This window comes from Pipistrellus hanaki (assembly GCF_964339955.1).
Source record: "Pipistrellus hanaki genome assembly, chromosome: 5".
NCBI classification, from domain to species: domain Eukaryota; kingdom Metazoa; phylum Chordata; class Mammalia; order Chiroptera; family Vespertilionidae; genus Pipistrellus; species Pipistrellus hanaki.
In genome coordinates, this window is record NC_140507.1 from 78,172,458 (window position 1) to 78,192,071 (window position 19,614).

A 19,614-nucleotide genomic window follows, 5' to 3' on the forward strand; every position below is an offset into this window, starting at 1 on the left:
ACATTATCAGGAAGAGCAGTTGATAGTGATATACCAAAGAATGTCAGTCATAAAAGTGAAAAACACAAGTCTCAGATTTTCCTCTTTTAAATTGTATAAAATTGCCCTGGTCATTAAGAATTTTTTGTTCCATAGGAGTAGTGTTATTCAGGATGATTATTTTGGTAAAAAATATATTTGTTATAATATATGTCATTTGAAAAATATCCATGTTGTCTCATTAGATAAATGAAATTTCCCAAATGTATCTGATCCATGATTGAAATAAAATTGGGAAAGTAGAAAAACAACAAAGAGAAGAGTTGTTGAATATATGAGAGAGAGCAGAGAAATTAACTGAGTTACATAAATTGAATAGAGAAGATGAGGTCAAAGGAATAGAAATTCCAGGACATAAAAGAAAAGAGCAATTTTTACTTTGGTAGTCTGATGATCATCACAATGACTGACTCTGCAAACATGGGCACATCTTCAGTATTAGGACAACTGACCAGTTTGTAGTTTCCTTCACAAAGAATGTTTTCAGAGCCTGTTTGATGTCTTTGTTCCTGAGACTGTAGATGAAGGGGTTCAGCATGGGTGTGACCACAGTGTACATCACTGAGGCTGTTGCAACTGAGTGTGAGCTCTGGGTAGCTGCTGAGCTGAGATATACTCCTAGGATTGTACCATAAAATAAGAAGACAACTGAGAGGTGAGACGCACAGGTAGAAAATGCCTTATACTTCCCCTGAGCTGACGGGATTGCATGTATGGAGGACACTATCTTAGAATATGAGTAAAGGATCCCAGTGAAAGGACCACCGACAAGCAGGACAGCTGCAAAATACATAGCCGTGTTATTTAAAATTGTGTCAGAACAGGCAAGTTTTATCAACTGATTTAGTTCACAGAAAAAGTGAGAGATTTCCACATCCATGCAGAAGGACAGTCTTAATGCCATTAAGCATTGTAGGAAGGAATGCAGGACACTTATGATCCAGCATATCAGAACCAGCAGTCCACAGAGCCAAGGATTCATGATGACCATGTAGTGCAGGGGGTGGCAGATGGCCACAAACCGGTCATAGGCCATCAGAGTCAAGAGAAAAATATCCAACCCAGCAAAAAGTATGAAAAAACATGACTGGGTGATGCAGCCACCATAGGTGATGACTTTGCTCTTTGTCTGGATGTTCACCAGCATCTTTGGGACGGTGGTGGAGGTAAGCCAGATGTCTACCAAGGACAGGTTGAAGAGGAAGAAGTACATGGGTGTGTGGAGGTGGGAATCTGAGCTGACAGCCAGGATGATGAGCAGGTTTCCCAACACAGTGATCAGGTACATGGAGAGGAAAACCCCAAATTCGAGAGGTTGTAATCCTGGTTTCTCTGAAAATCCCAGAAGAAAAAATCTTGAAATTTGTGTAAGATTCACCTGTTCCATGTGTTGGAGGTGACTGCCAAGAAATATTAAAATAACATGAACACATTTCACATAAAGTTGCATTGCTCACATACTTGAAATTCTAGAATCCATGTATTGTAGACCAGACATTAATTTTAATATTTTTGTATGTGGATATGGTCCCCGGTAAGGAATATCCACTGCCACTTCTGATATGGAGTGTTTGTCCCAATCACCTACGCCTCTGAGGGGATCATGCATTCTACAGTTTTATTGAGAATTTCTCCCTGTTTCTTAAGAATGAAAATTGACTGTTGACCATGTTTAGGCACTGCCCAGGCTGTGAGAATAGGGTGCTAAAGAACAAGTCTTTATAATCCAACGAGGGAGAAAGAAGGTAGAAGCAAATAATAAAATGATAAGTTACTTTAGGTGGCTGCAGCGTTATGAAGAAAAGAAAAACGCGTCTAAAGGAGAGTGAGCAAGGAGTTCTGTTTTTCATGGGTGTGTAAGTAGATCTGCAAACAAGGTGACATTTGAACAGAGACCTCAAAAGTGAGCAGGAGAAAATCTGAGGTGACCTAAATTAAATAACAGTTGGGCCAGAGAGTGAGAGAAATAGACAATAGACATCAACTGGGTAAAAGCTATGGTCCACTTACAAAAGGCTGCTCACATTCCTGAATGTATGTTGGCATTTGAATCAAGTTCTGTAGTGACCACTAGATGGCCCTGCTTCCTGCACATGCATGAGCTTTCAGGACTGTTGCCTGTAACCAATTAAAAGCAGTAAATATTTCTCCCTTAGTACCTGTTCTAGAACTGCCCCTCTTTGCCTTCTTCTGCTGCTCCCATCGCTATCAGTACCCAATGAAAATAGATTAGATCTCTTAGAGGAAAGACATTGTGAGTACATCTGAATTCCTCCCTGAATGCTTGATGATAGAGACTCAAGATCTGTTCATAGGCAAGACAGCAGGAAAGTGTGAAGCATCAGTCTCCAGCCAGAATTAGGCCTCCAAACAAAGAACAATGACAAATAAAATAACCATGCTCCTCTCAGCCTACGTTTACACAATCTGAGAGACTGTAGTGGAGAAGATATTTGTAAATCCCTGTACCTGCTCCTCGGGCACATTTCCCTCTTATTACTCCCACCTCTAAGCACATGATTTCCCTGGGAAATAATGTTCTGGACAGAAAGGAAAATCTTTAAAGATTCACCTTTTCCAACAGACCAGGTTGCAAGTCATGTGGATTCAGTCCCTACCCCCCGCCCCTTTACTCCCTCTCCATGAACTCTCCTCTCATCCAGATCTCCAATCTCCTAGCATCCCATCTCTACTCTGAGTTGTGTCCTCCCAATCTAAGATTGAGGAACCTGTCTGCATTAAGTCTCTTTGGCTTCAGCACTGACTTGTGTTGGATATACAGTCCTGATATCCCTGGAAAATTTCTGTTCTCCTTTTCAACAAGATGAGAACTGAGTCTTTAGACAATAAAGCTTTGTACATAACACTTGTTGACTTTCTGACATTTTGGCCACAAGGAATTTTTGTCCTTCCATCAAAAGTTAAGACTGCCATGTGGTCCCTCATTATAAAAATGATTGTTAATTCTAAAAAAATTTATTTAGATTTTTTTATGCACTGTAAACTAACACCCTGTAAGGATTATCTCGTTTAATTTAAAAAATATATATTTTCTTGATTTTTTACAGAGAGAAAGGGAGAGAGATAGAAACATTGATGAGAGAGAAACATCAATGAACTGCCTCCTGCACACCCCCAACTGGGGATGTGCCTGCAACCAAGGTACATGTCCTTGACCAGAATCGAACCCAGGACCCTTCAGGCTTTAGGCCGATGCTCTATCCCCTGAGCCAAACCAGTTTTGGCTGGTTTAATTTTTATAAGCAACTTACCCATGAGAAAGCACATTTATGAGCTCCATTGCAGAAATGGCACATGGAGACGTTTAGTGATCTGTCCAAAGTTAATATCTGAGTAAGTGGCCGGCCTTCATTTTAATTATGTCAGATGCTTCTAGGGCAGCGTCTATCAACCAGAACGGACTTCTCCCTGGGGCTGTTAGGCAATGTCTGAACGGAGGACACTAAATACCTATGATCTGCAGTACAGCACCCACACATGGAATTATTATCCTGTCCCCAATGTTAACAGGGACAAGGTGAGAACACCTGCTCTAGGCCAGCCCCTCTCCACTTCTGAGTGCATCCAAGTCACCAAAGTTTGTAGTGCAAACGCAGATTCTGATTTGTCTCAGATAAGCCCAGGAATTGCATTTCTGACAAGATCCCAGGGGTGTTGATGCTGCAGGTCCTCCTGGTCTGTGGACAACACTGTGAGTTGCTAGGCTGTGGCTCTGTGTCAGAGTCAGGTGTACGTGGTTCTAGGTCGTCTAAGACAAAGATCATCTTTGGATATAACTTGGAAGGAATCGTGTATTCACTTATTGTAGAGGTTGTGGTAAATACTATTAGTTTCTTATATATCAATGATACAAAAATGCATTTCTGATACAAAACAATGCATTTCTGAAAAAGATTTTGTACCAGGCAGAGTAAGGGTCTCCTAAAGATGAACACATCATACCCCAGTAAGTTTGAATATGATATTTATATGATTAGGAGGAGGATTGGGTAGCAGATGGAACAGGCTTGTTAATCAGCTGACTTTATACCAGAGGATGAGCCAGGCTCATTCTGGTGGGACTAAAGTAAGCAAAGTGGTTCTGTTAATGTTGAAGAGAGAGACAAAAGGTGTGATCTCAGAAAGATTTTGAAAATGCTACCCAGCTGGCTTGAAGATGGAGGAAGGAAAATGAGCCAGGGGACGACAGCCAGCCACACGTACAATCATCAGAAAGAAACAGATCTTCCCCTGAGCCTGATGGAGTCCAGCCCTGCACGGATCTTGGTATTAGCCACTGAGTCTCATTTCAAGCTTCTGACATCCAGCCTGTGAGAGCATATGTTTGTTTGTTTTAAGCAACTACTGTGGGAATACTTTATAGCAGTTATAGGATTCAATACAGATATTTACTCAATAAAACTTGTTTGGCAGAAGCTTCCCTTGGATCATTTCATGTTAAACACAGGTATGAAGAAAAAGGAATTTTAATTACATTTGGAGATATCTCCCTCCTCCCCCCTTTTGCTAGTACAGTGAAGGCCTCACTGCATATGTGTAAACTAACAGTGCTGCCTCTGTGGCTTTAAGAGTTAAGGTACAATGGTGACCTTTATTTCTCCATCCATATAACTAAAGTGACTTTTTTTCTCAGCATCCTATATCTTTGCATAGGAGGTTAGTCAGTCCTCGAATGCATGCCAGAATTACTCATTAAAAGTAGAGACCACCAAAACTGGCTTAGCTTAGTGGATGGAGCGTCAGTCTGCGAACTGAAAGGTCCCAGGTTCCATTACGGTCAAAGGCATGTGCCATGGTTGTGGGCACATCCCCAGTGGGGGGTGTGCAGGAGGCAGCTGGTCAATGCTTCTCTCTCACTGATGTTTCTAGCTCTATATCCCTCTCCCTTCTTCTCTGTAAAAAATCAATAAAGTATATATTATAAAAAGAAAAAAAAAAGTAGAGATCACTCAGGGAAAAGGCTGAGTGTTGGGTAGGAGTTCTTTTCAATTGTTCCAACAGAGAAAGTCAATGGGTAACAAATCCAAGAATATGGGCAGCCCTGCCAATAATAAAGTAATTAATTAAAACTAAAACTATGTAGTATCCTCTTCAGACTTATTAAATACTCCTTTTCATGTGAATACCCAGCATCAGAGAAGATGCTGCAATAAAAGTCTCACAAATTGTTATTGAAGGGACCAACTCCCTGACTGGTCAGGCTTTTCAATAAACACAAAACATGCTCAAATGCACACCATCTTTGACATTTCATGCAAACACTCTCACTCCACGGCACTGTTCTTATGACAAAATTTTCTATTACCTTCTTCCTGAAAAACAAGTCTCAGATATGTTTTCATTTTACTGCATCTCATTCATTCCAGTGTCATCATCCAATAGGACTCCCATTCCCAGCACTTAATTGTCAATTATGGTCCTTGTCATGCAGATTCAAACACCCACATCTTTCTTGTTATATTAACTAAGTTAATTACCAATTGGTTACTAACCAGGAATACAGCACAAAGATATCTTGTCTCTGAACTAGGCTGTTTGGGCTCCCAGGTGACTTGGGTAAAAGTTCTGAGGTTCCATCCTCTCTGACCCTCTGTTGATGTACCTCCCAGCCTCCCAGCCTCACCTGGATGGGTCTCTGAGAGGAAGGTCTCTGTGTGGAAGTCTGAATGTGCTCCCAGAATGATTGATGATGAGTCGGAAGCTCTGTCCCACAGAAGACAGCCGGAAGGAGTGAAGCATCAGTTCCTGAGCCAGTTTAGGAATAAAAAGCAACAATCATGTCCTGCCCCCTCAGTGTTGTACAAGCTGGAGACTGCAAAGGGGAGATAGTTACAGCTCTCTCTATACCTGACCATCAGGCACATATTTCCCTCGTGTTATTTCAACATCTAAGCACATGATTTCCCTCTGGGCCTCTGGAATAAGCAAAAAGAAAATTTTTCCTAATGATTCTCTCATCCCAAGAGACCAGGTTGGATGTTAAGTTTTTATGACTCTTTCTCTTGAGCTCACCTGCTTTCCAGAGGTCTAACCTTACCCATTCCTGACTTCATGTTCTCTACAAAGTCTGGTTTGGGGTGGGACACAGGTCCTATATCTCTGGAAAATTGCTATTCTCCTCTTCAACCAGACAGAACTGCATTCCTTTGATATGCAATACTGTGTATCTCCCTGTTTGGCTTCCTGACACATTTGTCAAAATAACTGGGGATTTTATACTTACATCACAGTTTAAGAGCTATTATTTAGTACTTAATAAAGTATGAACTAGAGGCCTAGTAGACAAAAATTCGTGCACTCAGGGGTGCCTCAACCCAATTTGTGCCCTCTCACAGTCTGGGATGCAGCAAAGACATATCCACTGTCCTGGAGTTGACAGTTCTTTACACTTTATGTTTTGGGGAAGAAAGAGGTAAGTTGTTTTAAAGGAATTTACATGGGCTACTGATGCTGGTGGGGGTGCCTCGGGGGAAAGGGGAGAAATGTCACAGGAGAAGGTAAAGTGGGGGCAGTACTAGGATAGAACTTTTGATTGATTACAAGCAGCAGTCCTAAAAGAGCATACATGTTCAGGAGGCAGGGCCATCTAGTGGTCGCTACAGAAACTGACTTAAAGTTCCAATTTACAGTCAAGAATATAAGCAATCCTTTCTTATTGGTGTTTCTAGTTTCTTGGGATATATTCCTAGGAGTGGGATTACTGGGTCAAATGGGAGTTCCATTTTCAGTTTTTTGAGGAAGCTCCATACTGTTCTCCACAGTGGTTGCACCAGTCTGCATTCCCACCAGCAGTGCAGAGGGTTCCTTTTTCTCTGCAACCTCGCCAACACATGACCTCACTCATTTATGGATAATAAAAAACATTATAAACTGATGAACCAAAAGATAGATATAGAGACAGTAAAGCAACAAGCAGACTGTCAAATTACAGCGGGGAGAGTAGGGAGATCTGCGGGAGATAAGAGATCAACCAAAGGACTTGTATGCATGCATATAAGTACAACCAATGGAGACAAAACTCTGGGGAGGGAGGGCATGTATGGGAGGGGGGACAATGGTAAGATATGTACACAGAGAATAATTTAATAAAAAAAAAAAGAATGTAAGCAATCTTTCGTAACTGAATCCCCAGCTTTTACCCGGTTGACTACCATAATCTTTTCATTAAAAAAAAAAATTCTTTATTGATTAAGGTATCACATATTTGTCCTCATCTCCCCATTTCCATCCCAAACCCCTGTCCATGCATACCCCCACCCTCCTGTTGTCCTTGCACGCATACAAGTCCTTTGGTTGATCCCTCCACTTTACCACCGCCCCCCGCCCCCCCCCATCTTCCCTCTGAGGTTTGACCGTCTGAGCAGGTTGACCAGGACCAAACCAGAGAGGGTCTGACCTGCATTACCACCATTTGACTACCATAATCTTTTTCTCTCACTCACTGGCACAGGATTTTAATTTAGGACATTTCAGGTTTCTTCCTGTTCACTTTTGAGGTCTCTGTTCAAATGTCACCTTGTTTGAAGATCTACCCACACACCCCTGAAAAATAGAATTCCCTACTCAGTCTCTCCTTCAGACATGCTTTCCATTTCTTCATACCACCTGCCACCATGGTCAGCACTCAATTGGCATTCCTGAGAAACACTCCAGTGCCACAGCCTGGGTCATACACTCTGTGGTCACACCCATGCTGAACCCCTTCATCTACAGTCTCAGGAATAAAGACACCAAACTGGCTCTGAAGACATTCTTTGTGAAGGGAACTACAAGCAGGCCAGTTGTCCTAAGACTGAAGACCTTCCCATGATGGCAGAAGTCAAAGGCTCAGAATCACACATCATGATGATCTTCAGACCACGAAATAGAACTCGCTCTTTCCATTTATTTCCTGGAATTTCTTTTTCTTTGATCTCATCTTCTCTATTCAACATATGTAGCTCAATTAAGTTCTCTGCTTTCTCAGATATTCAACAACTTTTCTACTTGTTGTTTTTCTACTTTCCTAAATTTATTTCCATCATGGACCTTTATCTTCTATTTTAAAGAAAAAGTGTTCCAAGTGTGAATTGCTTTATTTTATTTCTACTGTTCCTATATATATGAAACTTAGATTTTTTTCCCGCCCCCAGGTAGAAGAGCAGCTCTAGATCCTGGCTATTTTCTTTTAGTTTAGTTTTTTTTTTTTTTTTGAAGAGTAATTATATAATGCAAATGGAACATTATTAAAATTCACAGTTTGATGACTAAAGGCATACAAAAATTGTCGTCCATACCTTGTTTCCATTTTATATGTGTGTGTGTGTATGTATATTTAAATGAAATATTTTTTCCTCTGATTTTTAGAGAGAGTGGAAGGGAGGGGGATACAGGGAGAAAAACATCCATAGGAGAGAGATACATCAATTGATTGCCTCTTACTTGCACCCTGACCGGGGCTGGCAATGAGCTTGCAACTGATGTATGTGCCTTATACTGGAATCAAACCCAGGACCCTTCAGTCTTTGGGTTGACACTCCATCCAAAGAGCCAAACCAGCTAGGGCTCATATTTTCCTTTGTATATGTTAAGAAAGTACATAAAAAGTTTAGTAGCTTCTTATAATAATTATTAAATATTTAATATACCTGAGCCTAATTTTTCAATGAATTATGGCCATAGATCTCATTTATTGCTGGCATTATGAGCCCTGGGATTAGTAAATATAACATCAAATGAATGTTGCAAGCAATAAATGAGATATATGGCCATAATTCATTAAGCCCAAATAAAATGTTCTAAAGTAAAGTGTGTATGTATATGTGTGTTTATTCATATACATTTTTATTTCAAACAAATTGGCCCACTTATATGTATACAAACACAGATTCATTTATAAACCTACCTACACTAATAAAAGAGAATCATGCAAATTGACCATACCGCCACAATGCCCACCAGCCAATCAGGAGCCAGTATGCAAACTAACCCAACAAAGATGGCAGCACCCACAGCCACAAGATGGCAGCATCCAGAGTACTCTCAGCCCTGTGGGAGTCGCCAGGCCAGTCAGCTCTGCAGGGGTGGGAATGCTTCCTTAGTGTGGCAGCAGTGGGTTAACCCCCAGGCCTGGCAGAGAGAGCCTGGACAGCAGGGCATGGGGGCTTCTTTAGCTGGCAGAGGTGGCCAAGACCCCAAGCCCAGCAGACAGAGTCCAGACAACAGGGCATGGTGGCTTTATTCATGCAGCAGTGGTGAAGCAGAGCATGGGTTTCTTCATCTTCATGGCTGTGGTGAAGCCCCCAGGCCTCGAAGACAGCAGAGAACTACAGGTAGTGGGCTTGAGCCATCAGTAGGACATCCCCTGATGGCTCCTGGATGGGAGAGGGTGCAGGTTGGGCTGAGGGACCTCCTGTGCATGAATTTCGTGCACCGGGCCTCTAGTATTTTATGTTGAAAGTAAACTTAAGAGAAATTTGAAGAAGATAGAGGAGACAAACTGCAATCCAGTTGCATTCGTTTGCATGTGGCTTTCCAATTTTCCCAGCACCATTTATTGAAGAGACTATCTTGACTCCAAAGTGCACTTGTGGAACTTTTGTCAAAATTTATCTGTCCACATACATGTGGTTTTATAGCTGGGCTCTCTATTTTGTTCCATTGATCTGTGTAGCTGTTTCTCTGCCAAACCATGCTGTTTTGATTATCGTAGCTCTGTGGTATGAAGGGAACCCTCTTTCACTGCTTGTGGGAGTGTAGACTGGTAAAACTACTATGGAAAGCAGTCTGGTGATTCCTCAAAAATTAAAAACAGAGCTATCATGTGAACCAACAATCCCACTCCTGGATATACACCTGAGAAACTCAAAATCATTTATACGCAAAGATATATGCACCCCTATGTTCATTGCAGCTTTATTCATGGTGGCCAAGAGCTGGAAACAGCCAAAGTGCCCTCTGATAGAGGACTGGATAAAGATGTGGTATATACACAATGGAGTACTTCATGGCAATAAGAAAGGATGAAATAGCATCATTTACAACAACATGGATGGACCTTGAGAACCTTATGCTAGGTCAGTGGTCGGCAAACTCACTAGTCAACAGAGCCAAATATCGACAGTACAACGATTGAAATTTCTTTGGAGAGCCACATTTTTTTAAAACTCGAACTTCTTCTAATGCCGGTTCTTTAAAATAGACTCACCCAAGCGGCAGTATTTTGTGAAAGAGCTACACTCAAGGGGCCAAAAAGCCCCATGTGGCTCACGAGCCACAGTTTGCTGACCACGGTGCTAGGTGAATAAGCCAGACAGAAAAAGCTAAGAACTATATGATTTCACTCATATGTTGAATATAAAACTGAAACTTATGAACACAAACAGCAGTGTGGTAGTTGCCAGAGGGAGGGGCTGGGGGGAAAAAGGGACCCTAATATGAGGTGACAGGAGGGGATTTGATTTTGGATGGTGGGCACATGGTCCTATATACAGATTTTGTAAATTAGTAATCCACACATGAAACCTATATGTTTATATTGACTAATGTCACCCCAGTAAAATTAAATAAATAAATAAATAAATAATAAAGAATATGGAAACGAAGAGAATGAATTTCTGAATTAACATAAAATGAAAAGATGTAAATATATAGGCACGAAGATTTAAAGTAAATGGTAAACATGAAATTAAATGATGGATTGCTTTTCCCATGTTAATGCCTCTAAGGCATCAAAATTGGGAGCACATTTACATTTATGCAATAAGAAATTCTCTACCTGCAAAAGTGGCTGATTAACTCCAAAATCATTAACTTTATTCATTTATTTATTTATTTATTTTACTTAAGGGAGGATTACAACTCAAAGTGTCTTTCAGAGGCTAAATAAATAAATTGAGACACTAGATCTCAGTTTTCTGAAGAAAATTTCATTGGATAAACGTGTATGCACTGTTTAATGCTAGTGTAAGATTGCCATTTGAGAGATTTAAAACCAACACATTCATGCTCTTAAAATTCCTAAGGTCAGAAACAGGAAATGGGTCCCTAGGGGGCTAATATCAAGATGCTTGCAGGGCTAGGTTTCTCCTGGAAGCTACAGAAAAGAATCTACTTACTTTCCAATTCCAAGCTTAGATGAGAGTGTAAAATAATCTAAATATGTTTTTATCATTAACAAGTATTTCACAGTGAGGGACTAAATGGCAGCCCTTGTAGTAAAAGTTGAAATGCCAAATACAATGTCATGAAACTCATAGTATAACACTCAAAGTTTATGTCATAGAAACTTATCTCTCCCTCTTATTGAAAGAAAAATAGCAATTATCTTTAGCTATTAGGGGCTAAGTCCCCATCACAAGTCAATATTTGGAAATTCCAGTTTTCTAATCCATACTACAACCTAAGTCTTAAAATTGGAAACATTTTAAACAGGGTTGGGATAAGGTGTTGGGATGTTAATCCTTTGAAACCCAACAAATGGTATAAGGATGAACTAGTCAAAACTGGACTCACTTTAATTCTAAGCTGGTCTTTTTGGGAACACAAAACCTCCAGGAAAACATTTCCTTCTGTCCAGACCCACAGGGAAATCAGGTGATTAGAAGTTGCAGTAACAAGACAGAAATGCACCTAATGAGCAGACATAAGGAAGGTGTAAATATCGCCTCATCTCCAGTCTCTCAGTGTGTGTGACCTGGGGCTGGATGGGACCTGGTTGTTGCTTTTGGAATCCTAAGTTTTTCTAGGAGGCCTGTGCTTGCCTCCTTCCTGCTGTCTTGTCTGGGCAGAGATTCAGTCACCCATTCATGAGGTTGGACTTTCCGATGAAGACCTTCTACTCAGAGTTCCCAAACAGGTGAGTCCAGAGATCCAGTAAGTATAATAGGAAAGGGTCAGAGAGAGTCATAGCCAAGCACATGTACCTGAGGTATCTTGACAGGCACCAGTCTATGGTTGCTTGTCTGCTTAATTAACTAATTAATGACTGATTTATGATGCTAAAAGAGAAGTGAACATTGAACTAATTGTTGATAATTAACTGATGAAAGACCAATTAGAGGTGGCAATTGAAGCATAAAGTGATTCAAGTAAAAGTAGAATGTGTACACTGAGTTTTGCCACTAAAGAGAGTAGAAAAATAAAGTAGTAGATATAGAGGGATATCCAGTCAAGTGAGGAAGGTCTTTGTTTTTACCATGGCATCTATTCAACTACATTTCTATTGATGAGAAAGATATATGTCCAATATACTTCTGAAATATTACCTTACAACAATAGTTCATGAGACATACATTTCACACGATCTTCTTTCACTCATATTCAATTCACATGAAAAAGAATATATGATAAATAACAGGAGGTATGCTAAATAGTTTAACTTTGCAATAACTTCATTTTCTGTGACCTGAATGTATTTGTGGGTTAGTTATTCATTTGTTTAATCTCTTTTAAGCCATCTGTAAAGTCTTGACAAGTGTGTAGAGTGAGCAGAATATTTTTATTCCTATTTTTAATGCATTCTTCCCAAAAAGGAATTGGAGGTTTCTTTCACACACTTTATTGTTTAATATTGATACCTTCATGTGTGTATATGTGGGCAATTGTGAGTGTTTATTAACAGTGTGGGCTCAAACCTGTCAGTCAATCATATTGCTTTTTCCAAATTTTATTTTATTTTAAAAAAAATTAATACTTTATTGTTAAAAGTAGTACATGTCTCCCCTTTTGTCCTCCATTGACCCCTTCCAGCCCTGCCCCCCCCAACCCCAAGGCTTTGTTCTCCCCACTATTATCTGTGTCCATGGGTTATGCACACATGCATACAAGGACTTTGGTTGTTTACCTCTCACCCACCAACCCTCCCAAGCCTTCTCTCTGAGATTCCACACCCTGTTCCATGTTTCCCTGTCTCTGGATTCATTCCATTCATCTGTTTATTTTGTTACTTACAATAGATTACATATGAGTGAGATGCATTGCTTTTGAATTTTTACTTTTCTTAATGAAAAATATTCAGCTGTTACTTTTATATTCTTCACCTGTGAATCGTTGCTCTCTAGAATGAAAGGGAATATTCTGTGTAAGCAGCAATAATAAATCACCCTACACACAGACTGCCAACTTGTTTCACATCTCCATTGTTCCTTATTTTTCATTTTTTTGTTGTTGTTAGCTCTGTTTCCAAAACAGGCATCATCTTCTACTATCCTCTGGAAGGCATTCTCTTTTATTTACTAAAGATTACCTTTACCTTCCATTAGCATATTTGAACTCAATATCTTCATAGAAGAAGTAACTATAGCTTAGATACTGCTTTCCTCCAAATTTAAAATCAATTATACCCAGCACACATGGCTCAGTGGTTGAGTGTTAATTTATGAACCATCAAATTTAGATTCCTGGTCAGTCTGGGCTGTGGTCCCTGATAGGGGGTAAGCAGAGGGCAGTCAATCACTGATTCTCTCTCATGGTTCATGTTTCTACCTCTCTCTCCCTCTTTCTTTCTCCATAAAATAAATAAAAATATGTTTTTAAATATTTTATAATATTCCGTTTTTTTCCAAGTTATGGGAAATATGAACTAGAATTAGTGGCCCATGTTGAAATTATTAAGTTATTATTATTATTATTATTATTATTATTATCTGTCTTTATATATATTAATTTGATTCTCTCTTAATTCTGTTTAATACAGATCTTTTAACCACTGTTCTTAATATAATTTCATTCTTTTGTAATCTATACTCCATAAATTTTTAGTTTTTTAAAAAAACATATCTTTTGTGCTTTGGATACATACACACTCATATGCAATTAAACAAATGCATAAATTGCATCCTGTGCCCAGCAGAAATTATTTTTATGTACAGTCTTTTTTCTATGTGTCTACTCTTCTTTATTACTCAATAATACATTATGATCTTTCCTCCAATCAGTTAATGTGATGCTAATTCATTATTACCATGTATACAAAATATTTTGTGATGTGGCTGTACTATTCATACTTCGAAAGTGTGAATAACAATTATATAAAATATTAAAAATATTTTGGATTTGTTACATTAAAATTCTGGTTCTCAACCAGGGGCAATATTGTTCCCTCAGGGGATATTGAGCAATATGCAGAGACATGATTGTCAGTCATATGGAAGTTGTAGGTAGGTAGAGTCCAGGGATGCAAAGGAGAGACCACACCACAGACAATTATCTGGCCCAGAATGTCAGTAGTCCAGAGATCGATAAACCATGACTGAAAGAATAAATGTACTTGTAATATTTATAGCAATTTTCAGATTGGTTTCCCAATGTTTTAACACTTATAGTTCTTCCAGAAATAAAAATAGAGTACCCCTTAGCTACCTGTTTGCAAGATCCAACCCTGATCAATGTGACACCTTTTTAAGTTTTCTGCAGGCTGAGAGATGTGGAAGAATTTTTTTCTTGTTTTCTGAACTTTTTCTAAGTTTTATCAAAGATTTATATATGTGATGCTCTTGTAAATTTGAATATTATTTGTATATGCCAATTAATCTTTCATTATTAGCCTTTTAAATTATTTCTAAACATGACTTTGGTGGGAGAGATGGAAGACTGTAACAGAATAATAATTGGTGAAAGAAGGAGACTTGACTAGGAGAGCTGAACACATAATACTCTATACATCTGATTTATGATAGAATTGTACACCTGAAAACTATATAATATTATTAACCAATATTACCCCACTAAATTCCATGAAATTTAAAAATAAAACTTAATATAAATTATTATTTCTCAATTGACTTTGGGAAATGATTTGGCCATTAAAATGTTTACATTTTATTTACTTAAATATGTCTGTCTCATTATTACTAAGTCTCTTGAATAAATTATGATGGTTTGGCCCACCCATACATATTAATATGCAGTTTTCTATCATTTTACATGAAAAGGATTGGTTGCCTAACCGATTTGGCTCAGTGGATAGAGTGTTGGTCTGCGGACTGAAAAGTCCCAGGTTCAATTTCAGTCTAGGGCATGTAGTACCTTGGTTGCAGGCACATTCCCAGTAGGGGGTGTGCAAGAGGCAGCTGATTGATGATTTTCTCTCATTGATGTTTCTTACTCTTTATCTCTCTCTCTTCCTCTCTGTAAAAAATCAATAAGATACATTTAAAAAAAAAAAGGCTGTTTACAGTTTAAAATGAGTAGGCAATTATTCTGATTTTTTGTAAAGTGACTGAGGGGAACAATTGCATTTCCTTCTAGGTTAATACATTCCCACCTTCTGTTAAACAATTCAATGTTTCCAAATATATTGAAATGCAGACTTTCCATGGCTTCAGTGCACTTATATACTGAGACCTAATTCCTAATTCATTCAAGAAATAACAATGGAGCATCTACTATGTGATACAATTCCTAGAAACATTATAGATTGTCTTCTATGTCTATGCCATTGCCAATTTGATAACTAATCCAAGTTACTAACCCTAAATTATTGCTATTTATTATACCATGTTTTCGTTAGGCTTTGATGCTGCACTCAATTTTCTTTAATACAGTTGCTTGGAATTTGCTCTGTTTAAATAGGTTTCATTCTCCCTGCCATTGTTTTCACTTCATAACTTCATATTTCTTTAAAGGTTTGCCTATAAAAGTGCACATATATTCACACACATTTGTGAAAATACAAAGGTGAACAAAACAGGTGAAACCCTGCTTGTGTGGACCTGGCACTGTGATAAAGTCAGTGTACAATGAAAAAATGTTTGTATGACCAGGTGCTCAGGCTTACATCATATGAAGAAAGTTACTCAGTGTAGAAGAATGGATTGCCATGGCATGTGCAGGATGTATTGATCACATCTTCAGAAGCCTTTGGACATTGGATGAAGATTAAAGCTAAAATTAAAAATGATGCCTCATAAGAAAAGTGAGAAAAGTATTGCCTCATTTACCATCAATCATATCAAGACCAACTGATAAAATAAATATAGAAGATGCAAAGGAAAAACCAGTCTTCTGCTGCTTGATAGTAGAAAATATTCACCCTGTGTTGTTTTTATATATTTCCTTTTGTGAGTTACTGATTTATTTTTTTTTTCAGAGTTCATTTGGAGTAGTTACATGATATACCTGTAAAAACCTTTGTGTTTTTGACAAATTTACTTTTTCTCCTCTATTCCTTTTTCTTGGCTTTGAGGAGGATATAATTAAGGTTGAAAAGCAACAAGAATCTGAAGAAGATTTTTCTTTCTTGTTGTCTATCTGAGCTAACTAAATATCTCTTTTTCCTCATGTCCACTTTCTTGCTCTTTCTCTCTCTGCATGTTTGTTTAACCTATTGTTCATGTTTCTTTAAATACAAGACAGAAAGTGGGCATTGTAAACCTTATTTGTCCATGAGAAGTGTCCTATGAGAATATCAATATACTATTTCTAAATTCTTTTTGGAAAAGATAGTTGATCTGGACATCTAGAATTGTATCTTCTTATGGTCTAAATAGTATCAGTGTGAGAAGGACACAGAAATAACAGTTGGGGAAAGGCCATGGTGTGCTATTTTTTGCGTGTGTGTGTGTGTGTGTGTGTGTGTGTGTGTGTGTGTGTGTTGTAATCTGAGAGCAATGCCTGGATTGATATATTCCAATATGACTCTAATATCAAGAGGAGATATAAGGAGGAGATCCTTTTCAATTCACAAGATGCTCCTGCAACCAGATTAATGAAGTGCTAGATTTACAAAGTGTGCACAAGCCACTCCCCATGACCTGAAGTTACAACAGCAGCACACAAGTGACCATTTTTCTAAATATTCTCTGACATCTCTGATCCTGCATTGCTGTGTTCATTCTGCTTGATACTCTGACTCATTTTGAGCCCTGGTTTTCTAAACAATCATCTTCCTCAGGGTCTTTGCACAGCCTGTGTCTTTTGCCTGGAAAACACTTATGCTTCATTTTCCCAGTTAGTGATCTATGAGGTATCTGTTTAAGTGTTATCTTTGGCAAGTTTGGCTACACTCTATAAAAAAGAACACCCTCTCTCCACTCTCTTCTTTAATGAGATTTACTTTTGTTTTTAGCAGCTGCCCCATTGCATATGTTTTATTATTTTTATTTGATTATATTCTTTCTCCATGATTAGTTTGTAAGGACTTTGTTTCTCAGCATACCATACTCTAAAAATTGCCTGACCTGGTCTGTAGTCAATATACTGAATATTCCCTAAATTAATGAGTGATATCCTCAATAAAACAGAAATAAACATATATTTGAAGAACAGGTAGATAGTAGAAAAGGAAATTCTAATGACAAATGCTAATAGAGATACCATAATGGGGACCAAGTCAAACACCAAAAATGGAAATTACATTCTTGATTCTGAAACATAAATATGTCATTTATTCTCAGTTTCAAATGCCTGCTAATATGAAAACTTGTTTTCCATTTTTTCTATTTTCTGGTAGTCACTAATGACACATGGAACCAGGCAATGGTACACAAATGTCAAAGTTTGTCCTTCTGGGACTTTCACAGGCACTGGAATTGCAGCCCCTCATATTTGGGCTTTTCCTCTTCATGTACCTGATCACTGTGTTGGGAAACCTGCTCATCATCCTGGCCATCAGCTCAGACTCCCACCTCTACACACCCATGTACTTTTTCCTCTCCAACCTGTCCTTGGTAGACATCTGTTTCACCTCCACCACCGTCCCAAAGATGCTGTGTAACATTCAAACACAGAGCAAAGAAATCACCTATGAAGGCTGCATTACCCAGATGTATTTTTTCATACTTTTTGCTGGGTTGGACGAATTTATTCTGACAGTAATGGCCTATGACCGATTTATGGCTATCTGCCACCCTCTGCATTACATGGTCATCATGAACCCCCGGCTCTGTGGACTGCTGGTTCTGGTTTCCTGGATCATGAGTGTCTTGAATTCCTTGCTACATAGCTTAATGGTGTTGAGGCTGTCCTTCTGTTCAGACTTGGAAATCCCCCACTTTTTCTGTGAAGTCAATCAGGTGGTCCAACTTGCCTGTTCTGACACCTACCTTAACAACATCCTGATGTATTCTTCATCTGGGCTGTTGGCTGTTGGTCCCTTTGCTGGGATCCTTTACTCTTACTCTAAGATACTTTCCTCTATATGGGGAATCCCATCAGCTCAGGGGAAGTATAAAGCATTTTCTACCTGTGCGTCTCACCTCTCAGTTGTCTCCTTATTTTATGGTACGAGCCTAGGAGTTTATTTCAGCTCTACTGCTACCCACAGTGCACACTCAAGTGCAACAGCCTCGGTGATGTACACTGTGGTCACACCTATGCTGAACCCCTTCATCTACAGTCTCAGGAACAAGGACATAAAAGTGTCCCTGAAAATCTTGGCAGGTAAGCTCTTCGAGGAACAACTGTACTAGGCTGTATAATTGCCCAGGAATGCAGGGTGCAAATCAGCAGAGCCAGAAGTCTGACACAAATTAACCCAATATTTGGACCATATATAAAAGGAAACTCTCATTTATCTCCTAGGTTAACACAAATTACTTTAGCATAATTCAATATTTTATAACACTTTTCATCCCAAGTAATTTTTGTATTGTTTTCTGTAAGAAATTATACTACCCCTGTGGACAAAATTATAGTTGGATACTAAGGTCATTTGCGTTATTTTATTCTACAGCAAACTCTTTAACCACAATTTTCACTTATATGTTCATTATTCTTTCCTTTCTTTTTTAATATTTTTTCTCTATTGATTAAGGTATTACATATGTGTTCTTGCCCTCCCCCCCCCATTGTCTTCCCACTCTTCCTACGCATGTCCTCACCCCCCTGGTGTGGGTGTCCATTGGTTAGTCGTACACACATGCATACCTTTGGTTGATTTCTCCACCTTACCCCACCATCCCCTACCTTTCCTCTGAGGTTTGACTGTCTGATTGATGTTTCTCTATCTCTCAATATGGTTTTGTTCATTAGTTTATGTTGTTCATTATATTCCATAAATGAGTGAGATCATGTGATATTTATCTTTCTCTGATGGGCATATTTCACTTAACATAATGCTCCCCAGTTCCATTCATACTGTTGCAAATGGTAGGGATTCCTTCCTTTATACAGCAGCATAGTATTCCATTGTGTAGATGTACCAAGTTGGCTAATCCACTCATCTGCTGATGGGCACTTAGGCTGATTCCAAATCTTAGGTATGGTAAATTGTGCTTTTATGAACATAGGGGTGCATGTATCCTTTCTGATTGGTGTTTCTAGTTTCTTGTGATATATTCCTAGTAGTGGGGTCACTGGGTCAAATTTTTAGTTTATTGAGGAAACTCCATACTGTTCTCCACAATGGCTGCACCAGTCTGCAGTCGCACCAACAGTGCAAGAGGGTTCCTTTTTCTCAGCATCTTCACCAGCACTTATCATTTGTTGACTTGTTAATACCCTGTTTCCCCGAAAATAAGACAGTGTCTTATATTAATTTTTGCTCCCAAAGATGCGCTAGGTCTCATTTTCAGGAGATGTCTTATTTTTCCATGAAGAAGAATATGGTACACATTTATTGTTAAATGAAAATAA

General features: G+C 38.8%; 2 protein-coding genes across 2 annotated transcripts in view; one reads left to right on the forward strand and one right to left on the reverse strand.

Moving 5' to 3' along the window:
- Nucleotides 1-436: 436 nt before the first annotated feature.
- The window catches only part of LOC311623364 (olfactory receptor 7A10-like), a gene marked incomplete at both ends in the record, with an annotated part of 32,677 nt that continues 13,499 nt past the window's right edge, over nucleotides 437-19,614 (reverse strand). Inside the window, one exon of the mRNA XM_084885360.1 lies at nucleotides 437-1,325. Within this exon, the coding sequence (XP_084741486.1) occupies nucleotides 437-1,325 (889 nt within the window). The remainder of the gene's footprint in view (nucleotides 1,326-19,614) is intronic.
- Nucleotides 17,505-18,449, forward strand: LOC311622594 (olfactory receptor 7A17-like; the record flags this gene model as incomplete). Its single annotated transcript, XM_084883853.1, has 1 exon — nucleotides 17,505-18,449. The coding sequence occupies one exon, from the start codon at nucleotides 17,505-17,507 to the stop codon at nucleotides 18,447-18,449; it is 945 nt and encodes a 314-aa protein (XP_084739979.1).